Source organism: Pristiophorus japonicus, chromosome 5, assembly GCF_044704955.1.
Source record: "Pristiophorus japonicus isolate sPriJap1 chromosome 5, sPriJap1.hap1, whole genome shotgun sequence".
In the NCBI taxonomy this organism is placed as follows: Eukaryota; Metazoa; Chordata; class Chondrichthyes; family Pristiophoridae; genus Pristiophorus; species Pristiophorus japonicus.
Window position 1 is genome coordinate 292,197,708 of NC_091981.1, and position 22,069 is coordinate 292,219,776.

The 22,069-nt window shown below is 45.8% G+C and overlaps 1 protein-coding gene across 2 annotated transcripts in view; it reads right to left on the reverse strand.

Annotated features, from left to right (window-relative positions):
- LOC139264029 (uncharacterized) overlaps positions 1-22,069 on the reverse strand; it is a 202,853-nt gene that overhangs the window by 141,714 nt on the left and 39,070 nt on the right. For both annotated transcript variants that reach the window (XR_011593281.1, XM_070880132.1), the window contains exons 11-12: positions 7,734-7,772; positions 806-838 (exon numbers count right to left, since the gene is read on the reverse strand). Coding sequence is in view for 1 of the 2 variants with exons in the window: in XM_070880132.1 (XP_070736233.1) it covers positions 806-838; positions 7,734-7,772 (72 nt within the window). In the remaining variant the exon portion in view is untranslated. The remainder of the gene's footprint in view (positions 1-805; positions 839-7,733; positions 7,773-22,069) is intronic.

The following is a 22,069-nucleotide window of genomic DNA, read 5'->3' on the forward strand; positions in this document are numbered from 1 at the left end:
GCCACACTGCTAAAAAAATACACTTTGGAACCCATTTGTTCACTTTTGGAGCTAATATGGGGTGGCCCAGCTATGAAAAAATGTCGGCGCTAATGGTCACAAATAGGTGAGGTGAGTACCAGCTTTCCAGCGGTACTGAATCTCGGGCCCCTTATGTCAGAATTGCTTCTGCTGCTGCTTTTTAGTGCTGAACCTGCCGGAGTATCCAGGGTCAGGTGAAGTGCATCTAATTTGTATGGGAATGGCAGGCACCCATGCCACTTAGGGGAGAATTCCAGGCACTAACCTATCCACGCTTCTGGGAAATCTGCCTTATGTGCCAGGTCTTGGCTGGGGTTGTTGAAGACCCTCTCCCCAGAAACAGAGACAATCACTCCAAGTGACCCCCTTTGTCAGGATGCTGCAGTTGCAATTTTTTTTCAAACAATTGTGCCTTACCATCTCTGGAGATCCAGGTCATAATCACGGCCTAGAACCTCCTCCCCAGTGGAGTTCGTACCTGCCCTTCAGGAGGCTGATGCACCTCTTCTCACTCAGCATACTGGCCTCTAAACTAAAACCTTCTTTTGCAAAGGGGGAGGCTCCACGCCCCAAAAAAGGCGACAGGAAACTCCAAGGCAACCCACGACCTGGTGTATCCGGGTCCCAGTGGAATTTATGCCCCTTCCAGCAGATTTACAACAGGAGTGCGCTGAAACAAGTCAAATAATTCACGTCCTGTACCACTTTGCTACCCTCAAACCAATATATTTTTTGAAATGGCTGTACTGTTTTTAACATACTATTTTCTCATTTCAAAACGTACCTATTTCTGCAGCTTGTTGATGTAGTAACGTCTCTGTTAATAAAGAATACAATTGCTGAAATGCAACCGTTTGGATGCCACTGTTAAAGAAGTACAATAATGGTGGAAAAGTTGCTGTTAAGTGAGAGGAGCTGTGACACGATTTACAATAAGGGCTTAAAAAGAAAGACTTTATTTATGCATTTATATAGCGCCTTTCACGCCCAAAGCACTTTACAGCCAATGAAGTACTTTTTTTTAGTGTAACTATTCGTACTGCACTTTTATTGACAGACATTCATCTGTCAAGCCCCAACCCCTTTAAGCTCCACCCTCCGCCCCCTCCCGGCCCCGAATCATTCCCTCCACATGGTGCCGAGAAGCAGGACCTGAGGCCCGAGGCTCCACTGAGGCCCTGACTCTCTTCGCCCACTCAGGCCGCTGCTACCTTCGCCCACTCAGGCCCCTGCCACCTTCACCCGCTCAGGTCCCGGCCCCGACTCTCTCCCAGGTCCCGCACTCTTTCTTCCCCGGCTCTCTTCTCCCACTCAGACCGCAGCCCCGACTGGGGAGAGAAAGAGAGACTTGGAAAGACAGAGGCTATGGAGAGAAAGAGAGAGAGAGAGAGACTGGGGATGTGGAGACATGGGTGGGGGGAGGGATCAGAGGGAAGAGAGGAAACTCAGGGAAGACGGATCACGTTCTTCCAAGCCACAGAAGCGACAGCATTGGATGACATCCAGAAGTCACAACACTGTCACTATTCACTTCATACCCAATAAACCTGTTAACAATCCGTACACAATGCCTGCCCCATCTATGGTGCGATGGGAGGGCGGGGGGGAGGGAGAAAGGATGCACTTGTGCTCGGGTAAGGCACTTTGGCTGGGAGAGGCTTGCATTTGGATTGGGGTAAGGTACTTCGGCTGGGGGAGCCATGCACTTGGACTGGAGTAAGGCACTTTGGCTGGCCCTTGCTGTCTTCTGGGGAGCTCTGCCCTCTGTCGCTTCAGAAAGTCAAAGTGGATCGAGTTAAAATCTGCAATGTCAGTGAGACCTTGGGAAGGGCGGTTACAGTTACATATTCCTGTGAAACTTCAGGGTGTGGCTTATCCCCCAAGGGGACCAATCATAGACAAAGAATGGAGCATGGTGGCCATTTTTGCAGTACAAATAAGTGCATCCTTCTTTTTGTGTCGTCACTGCTGTAATGTAGGAAATGCAGCAGCCAATTAGTGCTCAGCAAGTTCCCACAAACAGCAATGTGATAATGATAAGGTAATACGTTTTTTTAGTGATGTTGATTGAGGGATAAAAATTTGTAGGATACAGAATAACTCCCTGCTCTTAGAAACATAGAAACATAGAAACATAGAAAATAGGTGCAGGAGTAGGCCATTCGGCCCTTCGAGCCTGCACCGCCATTCAATGAGTTCATGGCTGAACATGCAACTTCAGGACCTCATTCCTGCTTTCTCGCCATACCCCTTGATCCCCCTAGTAGTAAGGACTACATCTAACTCCTTTTTGAATATTTAGTGAATTGGACTCAACAACTTTCTGTGGTAGAGAATTCCACAGGTTCACCACTCTCTGGGTGAAGATGTTTCTCCTCATCTCGGTCCTAAATGGCTTACCCCTTATCCTTAGACTGTGACCCCTGGTTCTGGACTTCCCCAACATTGGGAACATTCATCCTGCATCTAACCTGTCTAAACCCGTCAGAATTTTAAACATTTCTATGAGATCCCCTCTCATTCTTCTGAACTCCAGTGAATACAAGCCCAGTTGATCCAGTCTTTCTTGATATGTCAGTCCCGCCATCCCGGGAATCAATCTGGTGAACCTTCTCTGCACTCCCTCAATAGCAAGAATGTCCTTCCTCAAGTTAGGAGACCAAAACTGTACACAATACTCCAGGTGTGGCCTCACCAAGGCCCTGTACAACTGTAGGAACACTTCCCTACCCCTGTACTCAAATCCCCTCGCTATGAAGGCCAACATGCCATTTGCTTTCTTAACCGCCTGCTGTACCTGCATGCCAACATTCAATGACTGATGTACCATGACACCCAGATCTCGTTGCACCTCCCTTTTTCCTAATCTGTCACCATTCAGATAATCTGTCTCTCTGTTTTTACCACCAAAGTGGATAACCTCACATTTATCCACATTATACTTCATCTGCCATGCATTTTCCCACTCACCTAACCTATCCAAGTCACTCTGCAGCCTCATAGCATCCTCCTCGCAGCTCACACTGCCACCCAACTTAATGTCATCCGCAAATTTGGAGATACTACATTTAATCCCCTCGTCTAAATCATTAATGTACAGTGTAACAGCTGGTGCCCCAGCACAGAACCTTGCGGTACCCCACTAGTCACTGCCTGCCATTCTGAAAAGTACCCATTTACGCCTACTCTTTGCTTTCTGTCTGACAACCAGTTCTCAATCCACGTCAGCACACTACCCCCAATCCCATGTGCTTTAACTTTGCACATTAATCTCTTGTGTGGGACCTTGTTGAAATTCTTCTGAAAGTCCAAATGTACCACATCAACTGGTTCTCCCTTGTCCACTCTACTGGAAACATCCTCAAAAAATTCCAGAAGATTTGTCAAGCATGATTTCCCTTTCACAAATCCATGCTGACTTGGACCTATCATGTCACCTCTTTCCAAATGCGCTGCTATGACATCCTTAATAATTGATTCCATCATTTTACCCACTAGTGATGTCAGGCTGACCGGTCTATAATTCCCTGTTTACTTTCTCCCTCCTTTTTTTAAAAGTGAGGTTACATTGGCTACCCTCCACTCCATAGGAACTGATCCAGAGTCTATGGAATGTTGGAAAATGACTGTCAATGCATCCGCTATTTCCAAGGCCACCTCCTTAAGTACTCTGGGATGCAGTCCATCAGGCCCTGGGGATTTATCGGCCTTCAATCCTATCAATTTCCCCACACAATTTCCCGACTAATAAGGATTTCCCTCAGTTCCTCCTTCTTACTGGACCCTCTGACCCCTTTTATATCCGGAAGGTTGTTTGTGTCCTCCTTAGTGAATACCGAACCAAAGTACTTGTTCAATTGGTCTGCCATTTCTTTGTTCCCCATTATGCCTTCCCCTGATTCTGACTGCAGGGGACCTACGTTTGTCTTTACTAACCTTTTTCTCTTTACATATCGATAGAAACTTTTGCAGTCCGTCTTAATGTTCCCTTCAAGCTTCTTCTCGTACTCTATTTTCCCTGCCCTAATCAAACCCTTTGTCCTCCTCTGCTGAGTTCTAAATTTCTCCCAGTCCCCGGGTTCACTGCTATTTCTGGCCAATTTGTATGCCACTTCCTTGGCTTTAATACTTTCCCTGATTTCCCTTGATAGCCACGGTTGAGCCGTCTTCCCTTTTTTATTTTTACGCCAGACAGGGATGTACAATTGTTGTAATACATCAATGCTGTCTCTAAATGTCTGTAATTGCCCATCCACTGTCAACCCCTTAAGTATCATTCGCCAATCTATCCTAGCCAATTCACGCCTCATACCTTCAAAGTTACCCTTCTTTAAGTTCTGGACCATGGTCTCTGAATTAACTGTTTCATTCTCCATCCTAATGTAGAATTCCACCATATTATGGTCACTCTTTCCCAAGGGGCCTCGCACATCAAGATTGCTAATTAATCCTCTCTCATTACACAACACCCAGTCTAAGATGGCCTCCCCCCTAGTTGGTTCCTCGACATATTGGTCTAGAAAACCATCCCTTATGCACTCCAGGAAATCCTCCGCCACTGTATTGCTTCCAGTTTGGTTAGCCCAATCTATATGCATATTAAAGTCACCCATGATAACTGCTGCATGCACCCCTAATTTCCTGTTTGATGCCCTCCCCAACTACTACTGTTTGGAGGTCTGTACACAACTCCCACTAACGTTTTTTGCCCTTTGGTGTTCTGCAGCTTTACCCATATAGATTCCACATCATCCAAGCTAATGTCCTTCCTAACTATTGCATTAATCTCCTCTTTAACCAGCAATGCTACCCCACCTCCTTTTCCTTTTATTCTATCCTTCCTGAATGTTGAATACCCATGGATGTTGAGTTCCCAGCCCTGATCATCCTGGAGCCATGTCTCTGTAATCCCAACCACATCATATCTCTTAACATCTATTTGCACAGTTAATTTATCCACCTTATTACAGATACTCCTTGCATTAAGACACAAAGCCTTCAAGCTTGTTTTTTTAACACCCTTTGTCCTTTTAGAATTATGATGTAGTGTGGCCCTTTTTGTTTCTTGCCTTTGTTTACTCGGCCTTCCACTATTGATTTTTACCTTTCTACCATCTGTTTCTGACTCCATATTACTTCGCCCTGGCTCACTGCATAGGTTCCCATCCCCCTGCCATATTAGTTTAAACACTCCTGAACTGCATTAGCAAATGTTACCCCTAGGGCATCAGTTCCAGTCCTGCCCAAGTGCAGACCGTCCCTTTTGTGCAGGTCCCACTTCCCCCAGAACTGGTTCCAATGTCCCAGGAATTTGAATCCCTCCCTCTTGCACCACTGCTCAAGCCACGTATTTATTCTAACTATCCTGCTCCCTCTACTCTGATTAGCACGTGGCACTGTAGCAATCCTGAGATTACTACCTTTGAGGTCCTACTTTTTAATTTAACTCCTAGTTCCCTAAATTCAGCTTGTCGGACCTCTTCCCGCTTCTTACCTATATCGTTGGTGCCTACATGTACGACGACAACTGGCTGTTCACCCTCCCTCTCCAGAATGCTCTGCAGCCTTTGAAATAATGTCATGGGATCTTTTATGTCCACCTGCAAGAGCAGACGGGGACTTGGTTTAATGTCTCATCCGAAAGATGGCACTTCTGACAGTTCAGCACTCCATCACTACTGCACTGGAGTGTCAGCTTATATGTTTGTGTTCAAGTCTCTGGAGTGGGACTTGAACCCATAACCTTCTGACTCAGAGATGAGGGTGCTACTAACTGAGCTAGTGACTGACAGCCATGTCCTTTGTTGTAGCCATCCAGGCTTGTGAGAAGGATCTTTTATCTGTTAGTTTCAACTGCCCTAAAGAATCAAAAAAGATTTGCTTAAAATAGCTAAAATGCGGATGCAACTCCCCTTTGCAGCATTTGATCCATACTATTGATATTATATCACAAGTCTGACTTACAAAACAATTTTATATTGCTGGTCATCAGCTCCATGGTCTCATTTAACAATGCAATTTGAACCATATTAGTTACCATCTAATTTTTATTAGGTATATAGCATAAAATAAGAGATAATATGGAGTAGCTTAAAAGTTCTAATTGAATTTTAACAATTCCAATGAAATTCAGAAATCACTTGAGCTAGTTTACTGGTTTGTGAATTGAAACCAGTATCTATGCAGTCCATAGCAGAGTGCTTCAAACCAGCAATGTCCTATCCCATTGGCTTAGAATCATAGAATTATAGAAATTTACAGCATGAAAGGAGGCAATTTCGGCCCATCATGTCCACGCCGGCTGACCAAGAGCCTATTCCCACTTTCTAGTTCTTGGTCCGTAGCCCTGTAGGTTACAGCATTTTAAGTGCACATCCAAGTATATTTTAAATGTGGTGAGGGTTTCTGCCTCTACCACCCTTTCAGGCAGTGAGTTCCAGACCCCCACCGCCCTCTAGGTGAAGAAATTTCCCCTCATATTTCCTCTAAAGCGTCCCTCAATTACTTTAAATCTATGCCCCCTGGAGGTTGACTCCTCTGCCAAGGGAAACAGGTCCTTCCTATCCACTCTATCCAGGTCCCTCATAATTTTATACACCTCAATCAGGTCTCCCCTCAGCCTCCTCTGTTCCAAAGAAAATAGACCCAGCATCCCCAATCTTTCCTCATAGGCAAAATTCTCCAGTTCAGGCAACATTCTTATAAATCTCCTCTGCACCCTTTCCAGCGCAATCACATCTTTCCTGTAATGTGGTGACCAGAACTGCACAGAGTATTCCAGCTGCAGCCAAACCAATGTTTTATACAGTTCAAACATAACCTCCTTGCTCTTGTATTCCATGCCCCGACTAATAAAGGCAAGTATTCCATATACCTTCTTAACCAGCTTATCTACCTGGCCTGCTACCTTCAGGGAACAGTCCAAGTCATTGATATATACCACAAAAAGCAAGGGACCCAGCAATGAGCCCTGCAGAACCCCACTGGATACAGCCTTCCAGTCACAAAAACACCCATCAACCATTGCCCTTTGTTTCCTGCTTCTGAGGCAATTTTGGATCCAACTTGCCACTTTGCCCTGGATCCCATGGGCTTTTATTTTCGTGACCAGTCTGCCATGCGGAACCTTATCAAAAGCTTTGCTACAATCTATATGCACTACAACATACCCACTGCCCTCACTGACCCTCCTGGTTACCTCCTCAAAAAATTTAATCGAGTTAGTCAGACACGACCTTCCCTTGACAAATCCATGCTGATGCCCTTGATTAAGTCACATCTTTCCAAATGAAGATTTATCTTGTCCCTCAGGAATTTTTCCAATAATTTTACCACCACTGAGGTTAGGCTGACTGGCCTGTAATTACTCGGTCTGTCCTTTTCTCCCTTTTTAAACAAAAGTACAACATTAGCGGTCCTCCTGTCCTTTGGCACCACACCTGTAGCCAAAGAGGATTGAAAAATGATGGGCTATTTCCTCTTTTGCTTTTCTTAACAGCCTGGGATACATTTCATCAGGCCTGGGGATTTATCCACTTTCAAAGCTGCTAAGCCCCTTAATATTTCACTGTTTATATCGTCTAATATTTCACACTCCTCCTCCCTCATTGCAAAGTCTGCATCGCCCCTCTCTTTTGTGAAAACAGATGCAAAGTAATCATTAAGAATCCTACACACATCTTCCGCCACAAATCAAATCCTCTGGAACTTACGTTTTTCTTGAAGTTGTTGTTCTTCTATCAACAGCCAGTCTGTTGACAGAGAATAAGTAGTCAGTTAAGACCTTGCATATCAAAAAAATCCACTGTTAAATATACTGAATATATTTATAACGTAATGCCCAAGATAAAATGTTACATTTTTAGAAAGAGAATTTCAAAATCGTATGGAGCTTTAAATTTACTCTTGGAAAAATGTGGTATAGGCTTTCCTCAGGAGACTGCTAAAGCGCAAATTAGCAGAATTTAGGAAAGATCAGATAGTTGCTCTTCGTGCTGTGATGACTGATTAAGCACTGTTTATTTTCCTGAGATCTCCTCTGATCCCAGAATGATTGAATTTGTGAAAGTTAACTGTGAGAGAGGAAGCCCTAATCTTTGATTAATTGTGTTGAATTCAATTGGCATTTTACTGGGATGTTTTCCACTTTTACAAACCGGGATGGGGTCGGAATCCTGCTGTGAACTCACTGCCACATACCTTTCCCAATGTCGGGTCTATCAGCGCTGAGCAGACCTGGCACACAGTGGCCCAATTGGCTTGTTTAAAGCCACTTAAAAATGATTTTCAACTTACCTTTTGCATCTGACAGTTCACCCGTGGGGTTCACATTGGTCATGGACCATATCTGTCAAGTTGAGACTGGAGTTCAGTGGCCATTGAATCAGCTGTTGAGTTGACAGCTTCAAATGTACAGTAAAAGCTCCCACCTTACAGTGATAGCTTCCCTCAGCCACAAGCTGTTCCTCACTGCATTTTCACAACAGATTCACTGTGCTGCAAGTCTTTACACAAGTCTGCATCCAGTCTGACCTCATTAACTCTCACATCATTAATGGATCGCTTCTGTCATCGCTACTTCACCTGCCATTCTATTCCATCAGCATGGGTGCTGTTTATACTCTCTCACCTTGGTCCTCAGAATCCCACCATGATCAACCCCAACACCAGCAGCACTAACAACAATACAAACCTTTTCCGCAATCAACTGTTGCTGCATAAGACAGAGGGCATCAGCACCCGATCACATTGCTGCCTAGGAGGCCAGGGATAGCCTCGCCATTGCCAGATTTAGTTCATTAGACGCTGTACACTCTGGCTGCCACATGATGCACGAGATTGGCACCACCCCACACTAACATCATAAAGCATCCTGATAATGCCCAAGCTATTCCTTTCACACTTATCAGCATTGCGGGGGGTACCATTATGTCTCACCATTCGCTGCATCTCACTAAGTCACTTCCCAACTTGCACACAAATCTGTCCAAGAATGCAAAGTGCTGAAAATAAAGGTTTTAATGTTTGACATGGGTCATTTTCCGGTTGGCAAACGGTAATTAGTGTGGTGCCATAGGGATTGGTGCTGGGGCCTCAACTATTTACAATCTATATTAATGACTTGAATTAAGGGACCGAGTGTAATGTAGCAAGTTTGTTGTTGATACAAAGATGGGTGGGAAAGCAAGTTGTGAGGAGGATACTAAGAATCTGCAAAGGGATATAGACAGGTTAAGTGAATGGGCAAACATTTGGAAGATGGAGTATAATGTGGGAAAGCATGAGATTATCCACTTTATACAGTTTTGGTCTCCTTTTTTAAGGAGGGATATACTTGCAGTGGAGGCAGTTCAGAGAAGGTTCACAAAGTTGATTTCCTGAATTGAAGGAGTTGACTTATGAAGAAAGGTTGAGCAGGTTGGGCCGATACCCATTGGAGTTTAGAAGAATGAGAGATGATTTTATTGAAACATATAAGATACTGAGGGGACTCGACAAGGTAGATACAGAGAGGATGTTAACACTCGTGGAGGAATCTAGAACTTGGGAGCATAGTTTAAGAATAAGGAGTCATCCATTTAGAACCGAGATGAGGAGGAATTACTTCTCTCAGAGGGTTGTAAATTTGTGGAATTCTCTGCCTCAGAGAGCTGTGGAGGCTCATTGAATATATTTAAGGTGAAGATAGACATACTTTTGAATGATAAGGGAGTAAAGGGTTATAGGAGTGAGCAGGGAAGTGGAGCTGAGCCCAAGATCAGATCAGCAATGATCTTATTAAATGGCGGAACAGGCTCGAGGAACCAAATGGCCTATTCCTGCTCCTATTTCTTATGTTCTTATGTTCTTATTGACACCACATTAACATAAACCTGACTTGAACATTGCATAAAACACCTAAGTGCCTACTCTTGTGTGTTGTTAGTTGGTATGATTGCACAAGGATGAGGGTGAGTGAGGGGTGGTTAGAGAGGTGTGGATGTGATAATATAGATAGAGAGGGATGAGTGGAAATAAGAACATAAGAATTAGGAACAGGAGTAGGCCATCTAGCCCCTCGAGCCTGCTCCGCCATTCAATAAGATCATGGCTGATCTGGCCGTGGACTCAGCTCCACTTACCCGCCCTCTCCCCGTAACCCTTAATTCCCTTATTGGTTAAAAATCTATCTATCTGTGGCTTGAATACATTCAATGAGCTAGCCTCAACTACTTCCTTGGGCAGAGAATTCCACAGATTCACAACCCTCTGGGAGAAGAAATTCCTTCTCAACTCGGTTTTAAATTGGCTCCCCCGTATTTTGAGGCTGTGCCCCCTAGTTCTAGGTGCAAGGTAAGTTGGTGTGAGTAAGTATGTGCAGGAGTAAGATAGAGAAGGCAGAGTGATGGGGATGTGATGAGCGGCACAACAGGATGAGGTTGCGTGTGGCTCTTTTACTAATGATTTGTGTTCCACTGAGATCATTGAAAGGTTTCCGGCACTGCACCCAGGTCCTTCTGACCATATCGCTGCTTGCCTCCTCCGCAACATGTAATCAGGCTGTCTTAATGTCCTGGGGAGTTCACTTCCGCCCATGTGAAGGGAAGAGGACTCCCTGCATGATGTTACTCATGGGAGAGCTTGGGTGCAGCCCTGTGCTTTTGTGCAGTCATTGTCAGTGTTTGCAGCACCTCAATGCTATAGAGCACAAATGTTAAAATAAATGTGTCTTATTTGTTGAAGGAAAACTGGCTGATGACGCGTTATCAAATTATGTCACCAGACCCGCTTCCTCTAATTGGCTGGAAAACATGCTGGGCGGGCTTAACAAGTCCCATCAAGTGAAATTCATTTCACAGAGCAGGATGGAGCCAGCAACGGGGTCAGGACCTACCACCGACGTCGCCCGCCGCAGGCCCACTGAGGTCAGGTGTTCAATCAGGTGCCACAAAAAAGGTTACTGCATAAGATAAGAGCTCACAGTATTGAGGGTAACATAGAAACATAGGGCTAGACTTTCCACTTCACATCACCCATCTAAAGCCCATCTATGGCCCAAAATGGACCTCTATCGCCCATTATGAGCAAAAAGTGGAAACTAGGCCCAAAATATCGCTGGAAAAATAGGCCCCCAAGTTTCCACTTTGATCGCTGAGATGATCGCACAAATGATCGCCCACACAAGGCCAATCCCAAATTTCAGCACTTAGCATGCACTTCGCTGGGCCAATGCAAGGCATAAAAGAGTGCTCACAAATAGTTGCTTTTTCAGGGCCTTAGAGAGGGAAATGGGCACTTTTAGCCTCTGAGGAATGGTGGAGAATTGTTGTGAGTTATTTAGAGAGTAAAATTGATGCAAATTGTACTCAGAAATTTGGGACAGGGAATATAAATAGGTACATCATAATTCTAAAAGGACAAAGGGTGTAAAAAAAACAAGCCCTGAAGGCTTTGTGTCTTAATGCAAGGAGTATCCGTAATAAGGTGGATGAATTAACTGTGCAAATAGATGTTAACAGATATGATATCTGTTGGGATTACAGAGACGTGGCTCCAGGATGGTCAGGGCTGGGAACTCAACATCCAGGGGTATTCAACATTCAGGAAGGATAGAATAAAAGGAAAAGGAGGTGGGGTAGCATTGCTGGTTAAAGAGGAGATTAATGCAATAGTTAGGAAGGACATTAGCTTGGATGATGTGGAATCTATATGGGTAGAGCTGCAGAACACCAAAGGGCAAAAAACGTTAGTGGGAGTTGTGTACAGACCTCCAAACAGTAGTAGTGATGTTGGGGAGGGCATCAAACAGGAAATTAGGGGTGCATGCAGCAATTATCATGGGTGACTTTAATATGCATATAGATTGGGCTAACCAAACTAGAAGCAATACAGTGGCGGAGGATTTCCTGGAGTGCATAAGGGATGGTTTTCTAGACCAATATGTCGAGGAACCAACTAGGGGGGAGGCCATCTTAGACTGGGTGTTGTGTAATGAGAGAGGATTAATTAGCAATCTTGTTGTGCGAGGCCCCTTGGGAAAGAGTGACCATAATATGGTGGAATTCTACATTAGGATGGAGAATGAAACAGTTAATTCAGAGACCATGGTCCAGAACTTAAAGAAGGGTAACTTTGAAGGTATGAGGCGTGAATTGGCTAGGATAGATTGGCGAATGATACTTAAGGGGTTGACAGTGGATGGGCAATTACAGACATTTAGAGACAGCATTGATGTATTACAACAATTGTACATCCCTGTCTGGCGTAAAAATAAAAAAGGGAAGACGGCTCAACCGTGGCTATCAAGGGAAATCAGGGAAAGTATTAAAGCCAAGGAAGTGGCATACAAATTGGCCAGAAATAGCAGTGAACCCGGGGACTGGGAGAAATTTAGAACTCAGCAGAGGAGGACAAAGGGTTTGATTAGGGCAGGGAAAATAGAGTACGAGAGGAAACTTGCAGGGAACATTAAGACGGATTGCAAAAGTTTCTATCGATATGTAAAGAGAAAAAGGTTAGTAAAGACAAACGTAGGTCCCCTGCAGTCAGAATCAGGGGAAGACATAACGGGGAACAAAGAAATGGCAGACCAATTGAACAAGTACTTTGGTTCGGTATTCACTAAGGAGGACACAAACAACCTTCCGGATATAAAAGGGGTCAGAGGGTCTAGTAAGAAGGAGGAACTGAGGGAAATCCTTATTAGTCGGGAAATTGTGTTGGGGAAATTGATAGGATTGAAGGCCGATAAATCCCCAGGGCCTGATGGACTGCATCCCAGAGTACTTAAGGAGGTGGCCTTGGAAATAGCGGATGCATTGACAGTCATTTTCCAACATTCCATAGACTCTGGATCAGTTCCAATGGAGTGGAGGGTAGCCAATGTAACCCGACTTTTTAAAAAAGGAGGGAGAGAGAAAACAGGGATTTATAGACCGGTCAGCCTGACATCGGTCGTGGGTAAAATGATGGAATCAATTATTAAGGATGTAATAGCAGCGCATTTGGAAAGAGGTGACATGATGGGTCCAAGTCAGCATGGATTTGTGAAAGGGAAATCATGCTTGACAAATCTTCTGGAATTTTTTGAGGATGTTTCCAGTAGAGTGGACAAGGGAGAACCAGTTGCTGTGGTGTATTTGGACTTTCAGAAGGCTTTCGGCAAGGTCCCACACAAGAGATTAATGTGCAAAGTTAAAGCACATGGATTGGGGGTAGTGTGCTGACATGGATTGAGAACTGGTTTTCAACAGGAAGCAAAGAGTAGGAGTAAATGGATACTTTTCAGAATGGCAGGCAGTGACTAGTGGGGTACCGCAAGGTTCTGTGCTGGGGCCCCAGCTGTTTACATTGTACATTCATGATTTAGACGAGGGGATTAAATGTAGTATCTCCAAATTTGCGAATGACACTAAGTTGGGTGGCAGTGTGAGCTGCGAGGAGGATGCTATGAGGCTGCAAAGTGATTTGGATCGGTTAAGTGAGTGGGCAAATGCATGGCAGATGAAGTATAATGTGGATAAATGTGAAGTTATCCACTTTGGTGGTAAAAACAGAGAGAAAGACTATTATCTGAATGGTGACAGATTAGGAAAAGGGGAGGTGCAATGAGACCTGGGTGTCATGGTACATCAGTCATTGAAGGTTGGCATGCAGGTACAGCAGGCGGTTAAGAAAGCAAATGGTATGTTGGCCTTCATAGCGAGGGGATTGGAGTACGGGGCAGGGAGGTGTTACTATAGTTGTACAGGGCCTTGGTGAGGCCACACCTGGAGTATTGTGTACAGTTTTGGTCTCCTAACTTGAGGAAGGACATTCTTGCTATTGAGGGAGTGCAGCAAAGGTTCACCAGACTGATTCCCGGGATGGCAGGACTGACCTATCAAGAAAGACTGGATCAACTGGGCTTGTATTCACTGGAGTTCAGAAGAATGAGAGGGGACCTCATAGAAACGTTTAAAATTCTGACGGGTTTAGACAGGTTAGATGCAGGAAGAATGTTCCCAATGTTGGGGAAGTCCAGAACCAGGGGTCACAGTCTAAGGATAAGGGGTAAGCCATTTAGGACCGAGATGAGGAGAAACTTCTTCACCCAGAGAGTGGTGAACCTGTGGAATTCTCTACCACAGGAAGTTGTTCAGGCCAATTCTCTAAATATATTCAAAAAGGAGTTAGATGTAGTCCTTACTACTAGGGGGTCAAGGGGTATGGCGAGAAAGCAGGAATGTGGTACTGAAGTTGCATGTTCAGCCATGAACTCATTGAATGGCGGTGCAGGCTCGAAGGGCCGAATGGCCTACTCCTGCACCTATTTTCTATGTTTCTATGTTTCTATTATCACTTTATTTATGCATATATTGGAATTATTTATTAAATAACTTTTACATAGTGAAGTTATTTAATGATATTCCGTGGGGAAACAGAACAAACAAATCTGCATGAAGAACTGTAAGTTGTAAAACTTATGTAAGTAAGAGAGAAGGTTCAAAAGTTGTAGAATTTTTTTTTTATTCACAAACAAAGAACTAATGAACAACACCCTCCCTCCAACCCCCCACACCAATCCACCCTTCCCTCAAAATCCCCACAACGTTACAAGAAGAAATGAACATTTTACAGAACAAGTGGCCATTTAAGTAATGATAACAAGTGACCATTTCAGTTATGCTAACAAGTGACCATTTCAGTGATGATAACAAGTGACCATTCCAGTCATAACAACAAGTGACCATTTCAGTGATGACAACAAGTGACCATTACAGTGATGATAACAAGTGACCATTTCAGTGATGATAACAAGTGACCATTTCAGTCATACCAACAAGTGACCATTTCAGTGATGACAACAAGTGACCATTTCAGAAAGAATGGAAAGGGAACAGTTAAGTAATGAGAACAAGTGAACAAGTGAACATTTAACTTTATGCTGGGTTGCGTAAAATTTAGTTATGTTTAAATGTAACCCAATAGATCATTAAATAATACATAAATATAAATTTTAACTACTCTCGGCACTGGTCTAGTGTGCGCGTTACATTGGAGGCCGATGTGACTACGTCGGCTATTTCGGACCAAATCCTTTGATATGCATGGGGTGGAGGTTTCCCCTGCCCACCCTGTGTCAGATCCTCCCACCTGGAGCTGACAGCATTTACGAGGGCCTCATTTGCCTCTTCGCTGAAGGGTTTGGCTCTTCTCTTTCCTGCACCTCCCTCCATTCTTTAAATTTATCTGTAATTTGGATAAGACTTTCTGACCTGCTTCCTTTCTCCTCTCTCTCTCCCTCTCTCTCTCCCAGACCCACCCAGAGCTTCTGAACATGTGTGAAGACCCTTGACCTCTCAAAATGCAGGAAGAAGCATCAACCTGAAAAAAAATCAACCTGCACATGCGCAGTAATGCATTGCGAGGGAAGCTTTTTTTTTCATTCACTTCCGTTTTCTTTGGGCGATCAGGAGATCACCGAGAAATGACACTGGGCTAAGGCCGAGTGGAAAATCGCAAAAAAAAAAAATGGGCCTTGTGCCGGCGATCAGCACGGGCGATAGGTCCTGCATCACTGGAACAAGGCCCATTTTTTTCGGCCTTAGCCTGAAAGTGGAAAGTCTAGCTCATAGAAACATAGAAAATAGGTGCAGGAGTAGGCCATTCGGCCCTTCTAGACTGCACCACCATTCGATAAGATCATGGCTGATTATTCCCTCAATACCCCTTTCCTGCTTTCTCTCCATACCCCTTGATCCCTTTAGCCGTAAGGGCCATATCTAATTCCCTCTTAAATATATCCAATGAACTGGCATCATCAGCTCTCTGCAGTAGGGAATTCCACAGGTTAACAACTCTCTAAGTGAAGAAGTTTCTCCTCATCTCAGTCCGAAATGGCCTACCCCTTATCCTTAGACTGTGTCCCCTGATTCTGGAACTCCCCAACATTGGGAACATTCTACCCACATCTAACCTGTCCAGTCCGGTCAGAATCTTATATGTTTCTATGAGATCCCCTCTCATCCTTCTAAACTCCAGTGTATAAAGGCTCGGTCGATCCAGTCTCTCCTCGTATGTTAGTCCAGCCATCCCGGGAATCAATCTGGTGAACCTTCGCTGCACTCCCTCAATAACAAGAACGTAATTCCTCAGATTAGGAGACAAAACTGAACACAATATTCCAGGTGAGGCCTCACCAAGGCCCTGTACAACTGCAGTAAGATCTCCCTGCTCCTATACTCAAATTCCCTAGCTATGAAGGCCAACATACCATTTACCTTTTTCACAGCCTGCTGTACCTGCATGCCAACTTTCAATGACTGATGAACCATGACACCCAGGTCTCGTTGCACCTCCCCTTTTCCTAATCTGCCACCATTCAGATAATATTCTGCCTTCGTGTTTTTGCCCTTAAAGTGGATAACCTCACATTTATCCACATTATACTGCATCTGCCATGCATTTGCCCACTCACCTAACCTGTCCAAGTCACCCTGCAGCCTCTTAGCATCCTCCTCACAGCTCACACCGCCACCCAGTTTAGTGTCATCTGCAAGGTTCACCAGACTGATTCCCGGGATGGCGGGACTGACCTATCAAGAAAGACTGGATCAACTGGGCTTGTATTCACTGGAGTTCAGAAGAATGAGAGGGGACCTCATAGAAACGTTTAAAATTCTGACGGGGTTAGACAGGTTAGATGCAGGAAGAATGTTCCCAATGTTGGGGAAGTCCAGAACCAGGGGACACAGTCTAAGGATAAGGGGTAAGCCATTTAGGACCGAGATGAGGAGAAACTTCTTCACCCAGAGAGTGGTGAACCTGTGGAATTCTCTACCACAGAAAGTTGTTGAGGCCAATTCACTAAATATATTCAAAAAGGAGTTAGATGAAGTCCTTACTACTAAGGGGATCAAGGGGTATGGCGAGAAAGCAGGAATGTGGTACTGAAGTTGCATGTTCAGCCATGAACTCATTGAATGGCGGTGCAGGCTCGAAGGGCCGAATGGCCTACTCCTGCACCTATTTTCTATGTTTCTATGTTTCTATGTGACTGACGCCTGCTCTCAACAATTTCTTTCATGGTAGGGTGTATAAGGGATAACCTGGTTTTGAGCGTCCTTTTCATTAGCAGCTCTGCGGGTGGAACCCCTGTGAGCAAGTGTGGTCGGGATCTATTGGCCAACAGGAGATGTGATAAGCGGCTTTGTAGGGAACCCCTTTGGATTCTGAGCATCCCCTGTTTGATTATCTGCACTGCTCGTTCCGCCTGGCTGATTGAGGCCGGCTTGAACGGTGCCGTTCTGACATGGTTGAATCCATTGCCTGCCATGAAGTCCTGGAATTCAGTGCTTGTGAAGCACGGGCCATTGTCGCTGACCAAGACATCCAGTAGACCATGGGTGGTGAACATTGCCCGTAGACTTTCTGCCGTGGCAGAGGACGTGCTTGAATTTAAAATGGCACACTCGATTAATTTGGGGTAGGCATTTACTACAACCAAAAACATTTTTCCCATGAAAGGACCTACGTAGTCCACATGGATGCGTGACTATGGCTTGGCGGGCCAGGACCAGGGGCTAAAGGGGGCTTCCCTGGGTGCATTGCCCAGCTGAGCACATGTGTTGCACCTGCGAACACAAAGTTCCAAGTCTGCATCTATCCCTGGCCACCAAACGTGTGACTTGGCAATTGCTTTCATCATGACAATGTCCGGGTGATCATTGTGAAGTTCTCTGATAAACACCTCTCTGCCCAACTGGGGCATGACTACTCGATTTCCCCACAGTAGGCAATCGGCCTGAATCGAGAGTTCATCCTTGCGCCTGTGAAACGGTTTAAATTCCTCGGGGCATGCCCCATATGTGGCTGCCCAGTCCCCATTCAGGATACATTTCTTAAATAAAGACAGTAGTGGGTCTTTATTTGTCCAGACTTTAATCTGACGGGCTGTCACAGGTGAGCCTTCGCTTTCAAAAGCTTAAACAGCCATGACCATCTCAGCATCATGCTCAGTTGCTCCCTCAGTGGTAGCTAGTGGGAGCCTGCTGAGTGCATCGGCGCAGTTTTCAGTGCCCGGTCTGTGCCGAATTGTGTAGTCATAGGCAGCTAACGTGAGTGCCCACCTCTGTATGTGGGCCGATGCATTCGCATTTATGGCCTTGTTGTCGGCCAAAAGGGACGTTAGGAGTTTGTGATCTGTCTCCAGCTCAAATTTCCTGCCAAACAGGTACTGGTGCATTTTTTTTTACTGCATATACACATGCTAGCGCTTCCTTTTCTACCATCCCGTAGCCCCTTTCTGCCTGGGACAGACTTCTGGAGGCATAAGCTGCCAGCTGTAACTGACCCTTGGCATTAACATGCTGCAACACACACCCGACCCCATAGGACGACGCGTCATATGTTAAAACAAGTTTCTTACACGGGTCATATAACGTTAACAGTTTTTTGGAGCAGAACAAATTTCATGCTCCATCAAAAGCCCTTTCCTGGCTATCCCCCCAGACCCAATCGCGACCTTTGCAGAGGAGCACGTGTAGCGGCTCTAACAGCGCGTTCAATTTGGGAAGAAAGTTACCAAAATAGTTCAGAAGCCCCAGGAACGAACGCAGCTCCGTTGTGTCACAGGGTCTGGGTGCTCTCTGGATCGCTTCCGTTTTGGACGCAGTAGATCTGATCCCGTCTGCTGCTACCCTCCTCCCCAGGAATTCTACCTCTGGAGCTAAGAAGACGCACTTTGTCTTTTTCAGTCGCAGCCCTACCCGGTCCAGTCTGCGTAGCACCTCCTCCAGGTTGTGGAGGGGTTCTTCAGTATCGCAACCCGTGATGAGGATGTCGTCTTGAAAAACAACTGTCCTTGGAATCGACTTGAGGAGGCTTTCCATATTTCGCTGAAAGATCGCGGCGGCCGAACAAATCCCGAACGGACATCTGTTTTCCTCAGCCCCTTGTGTGTTGTGATGGTGGTCAGCTTCTTCGACTCACTCACCAGCTCCTGGGTCATGGAAGCTGAGGTCAGGTCCAATTTTGAAAATTTTTTTTGCCACTGGATAGCGTCGCAAAGAGGTCCTCCACACTCGATAGCGGGTACTGGTCTTAGAGTGACACCCAATTGATGGTGGCCTTGTAATCGTCACATATCCTGACCGACCCATCCGCCTTGAGCACCGGCACGATCGGGCTCGCCCAGTCACTGAATTTGACTGGCGAGATGATGCCTTCCCTCAGCAGGCAGTCCAATTCGCATTCTATCTTTTCCCGCATCACATATGGCACCGCTCTGGCCTTGTGGTGTACTGGCCTGGCGTCCGGGTTTATGTGTATCACTACCTTGGCCCCCATGAAAGTGCTGATGCTGGGTTGAAATAATGAGTCAAATTTGTCCAGGACCTGTGAGCATGATACTCGCTCCACAGAAGAAATTGCATTGACATCGCCCCATTTCCAGTTCATGACAGCAAGCCAACTCCTCCCCAGTAGTGCAGGACCGTCCCCCGGGACAATCCAGTGTGGCAACCTGTTCTCCGAATCTTTGTGGGTCACGACTACTGTGGCGCTGCCTAGCACCGGAATGATCTCCTTTGTATATGTCCGTAGCTGTGCGTCAATTGGCAATAATTTTGACCTCCTGGCCTTGGACACCCACAACCTTTCGAACTGTTTGATACTCATCAGGGACTGGCTGGCCCCCGTGTCTAGCTCCATTAATACTGGGATGCCTTTGAGGAGCACTTTCATCATTATCGGTGGCGTCCTGGTGTATGAACTGTATATGTGCTCCACATGAACTCGCTGAACTTCAGATTCCAGCGATTTCCCCCAGTATTCATTTGGCCTCGTAGGGCTTACATCGGGCCCGTCCTCCTCGTACATCAACCTGACTGCAGGCTTCCTGCACTTACGCGCCAAGTGACCGCTGACGTTGCAGTTTCTGCAGGTATTTTGCTGATAACTGCAAGCTCTGGCTGGGTGTTTGCCTCCATACCTCCAGCATGTGCTGGAGGCCCATTGTTGGAAACAAAAGGTCCATTACCAGTCAATCATCTCTGACTGTCTCTGTAACTGTCCTTAAGCGCACCTTTAACAGGTGTTGATGGCCCCATTACTGGCTGCATTGTCCATTGCGATGGCATGAATCGCCGTTCAGCTAGCCATTGTCTCTGTTGAAATCCCCCTTTGGGTTCGACTACATGCTGGGGCATGTCCGATTGCCCTCGTCTGCCTAGAGAACTGTGTGCCATGTTAACAATGTTGACTCCCTGGTCGTTTGCCGCATTTGAGCCAAGATTTTTGTCATCATTCTGGTCTCTTCCTCCCCTGAGATAAATGTCTGGGCTATCAGAGCCGCCGCTTCCAAGGTCAAGTCTTTGGTCTCAATCAGTTTCCTGAAAACCCCAGCATGCCCGATGTCCTCAATAAAAAAGTCTCGCAGCATCTCTGCTCTGCATAAATCTCTGATCTTACATAGGCTCGCCAGTCGCCGAAGATCTGCCATGAAGTCAGAAACGCTTTGCCCTTCTCGCTGCTGGTGCATGAAAAACCGATGTCTCGCCATGTGCATGCCGCTCACCGGTTTAAGGGGTTCCCCGATCAACTTACTGAGCTCTTCGAACGTTTTGTCCGCCGGCTTCTCTGGCGCTAGAAGGTCCTTCATCAGGGAGTACGCCTGGATCCACAAACCGTCAGGAGATGAGCCCTGTATTTGTCGGCCGAATCCTGTCCCAACCATTCCTTAGTGACAAAACGTTGCTATAGTCTCTCAATAAAGTCGTCCCAATCATTGCCAACACAGTACCTCTCTTCTGTGCTGCTAGTGGCCATGCTCGCGTGGATTAAATCCCAGTTTCTCATCGCCAATGATAGGTTCTTCCTATACAGTTTAAATGCACATGAGGCCCATACTTGAGAGAAGGTCACTCTGTGACCAGTTACCTTTATTACCAAGACCTCAAGTGATGAAGGTGGGTGGAGCTTCCCCTTTTATACCTGAAAGTCCAGGTTAGGAGTGTCTCCCACAAGTTCAACCCCCTTGTGGTCAATGTTCTCAAGATGTACAACTTAGGTCAGCTTATACATGGGTTACAATGATAGTTGAATACATGACAACTAGGTTGATTCCGGAGATGAGGGGGTTGACTTATGAAGATAGGTTGAGTAGTTTGGGCCTATATGCATTGGAGTTCAGAAGAATGAGAGGTGATCTTTTTGAAACATATAAGATGAGGAGCTCAACAAGGTGGATACAGAGAGAATATTTCCACTCATAGGGGAAACTAAAACTAGGGGGCATAGTCTCAGAATATGGGCCACCCATTTAAAACAGATGAGGAGGAATTTTTTCTCTCAGAGGGTTGTAAATCTGTGGAATTCTCTGCCCCAGAGAGCTGTAGAGGCTGGGTCACTGAATATAATAAAGGTGGAGATCGACAGATTTTTGAGCGATAAGGAAGTAAAGAGTTATGGGGAGTGGGCAGGGAAGTGGAGCTGAGTCCATGATCAGATCAGCCATGATCGTATTAAATGGCGGAGCAGGCTCGTGGTCAAATGGCTTACTGCTGCTCCTTTTTCTTATGTTCTTATGTAACCTTGCACAGCACTTTTCACAGAGCTTGGAGCCCATGATTTCCAGCATGGAAGGAGTGGGCAGATATATTAGCTCACTTCTGGACACAATCATGCTGATTTGTAGCACAAGCAGAATCTACACAACATCTAAGTGCTGCAGTGGAAGCTCAGACATCTGCCCTGCAAGCTCAGACTGCTCTCGTGTAGGCTAAGCTTGCTGCCACACAAGCCCTGACTGCTGCCATTGTGACAGTGTTTATTAGCGTGGAAAGGGGCTGGTTTGGTGTCACAGCTGTCCAGCAATGTCCTCGAACAGATGGCTGAGGTGCTGCATCGGGGGAGTGGCAGTGGCTCTGTGGAGCAAGAGCCTGCTGTACTCTCTCAGGATGATAACATTCATCCTCCCACCACTTGCATTCTGCCAGTGCCTTTGCCTGTCAGCCAGCCAGCCCAGACTACTTCCGCGCATCCCGAGTGGTGCAGTCCACAGCCGGGCCTTCTGGGCCCAGAGATGCGC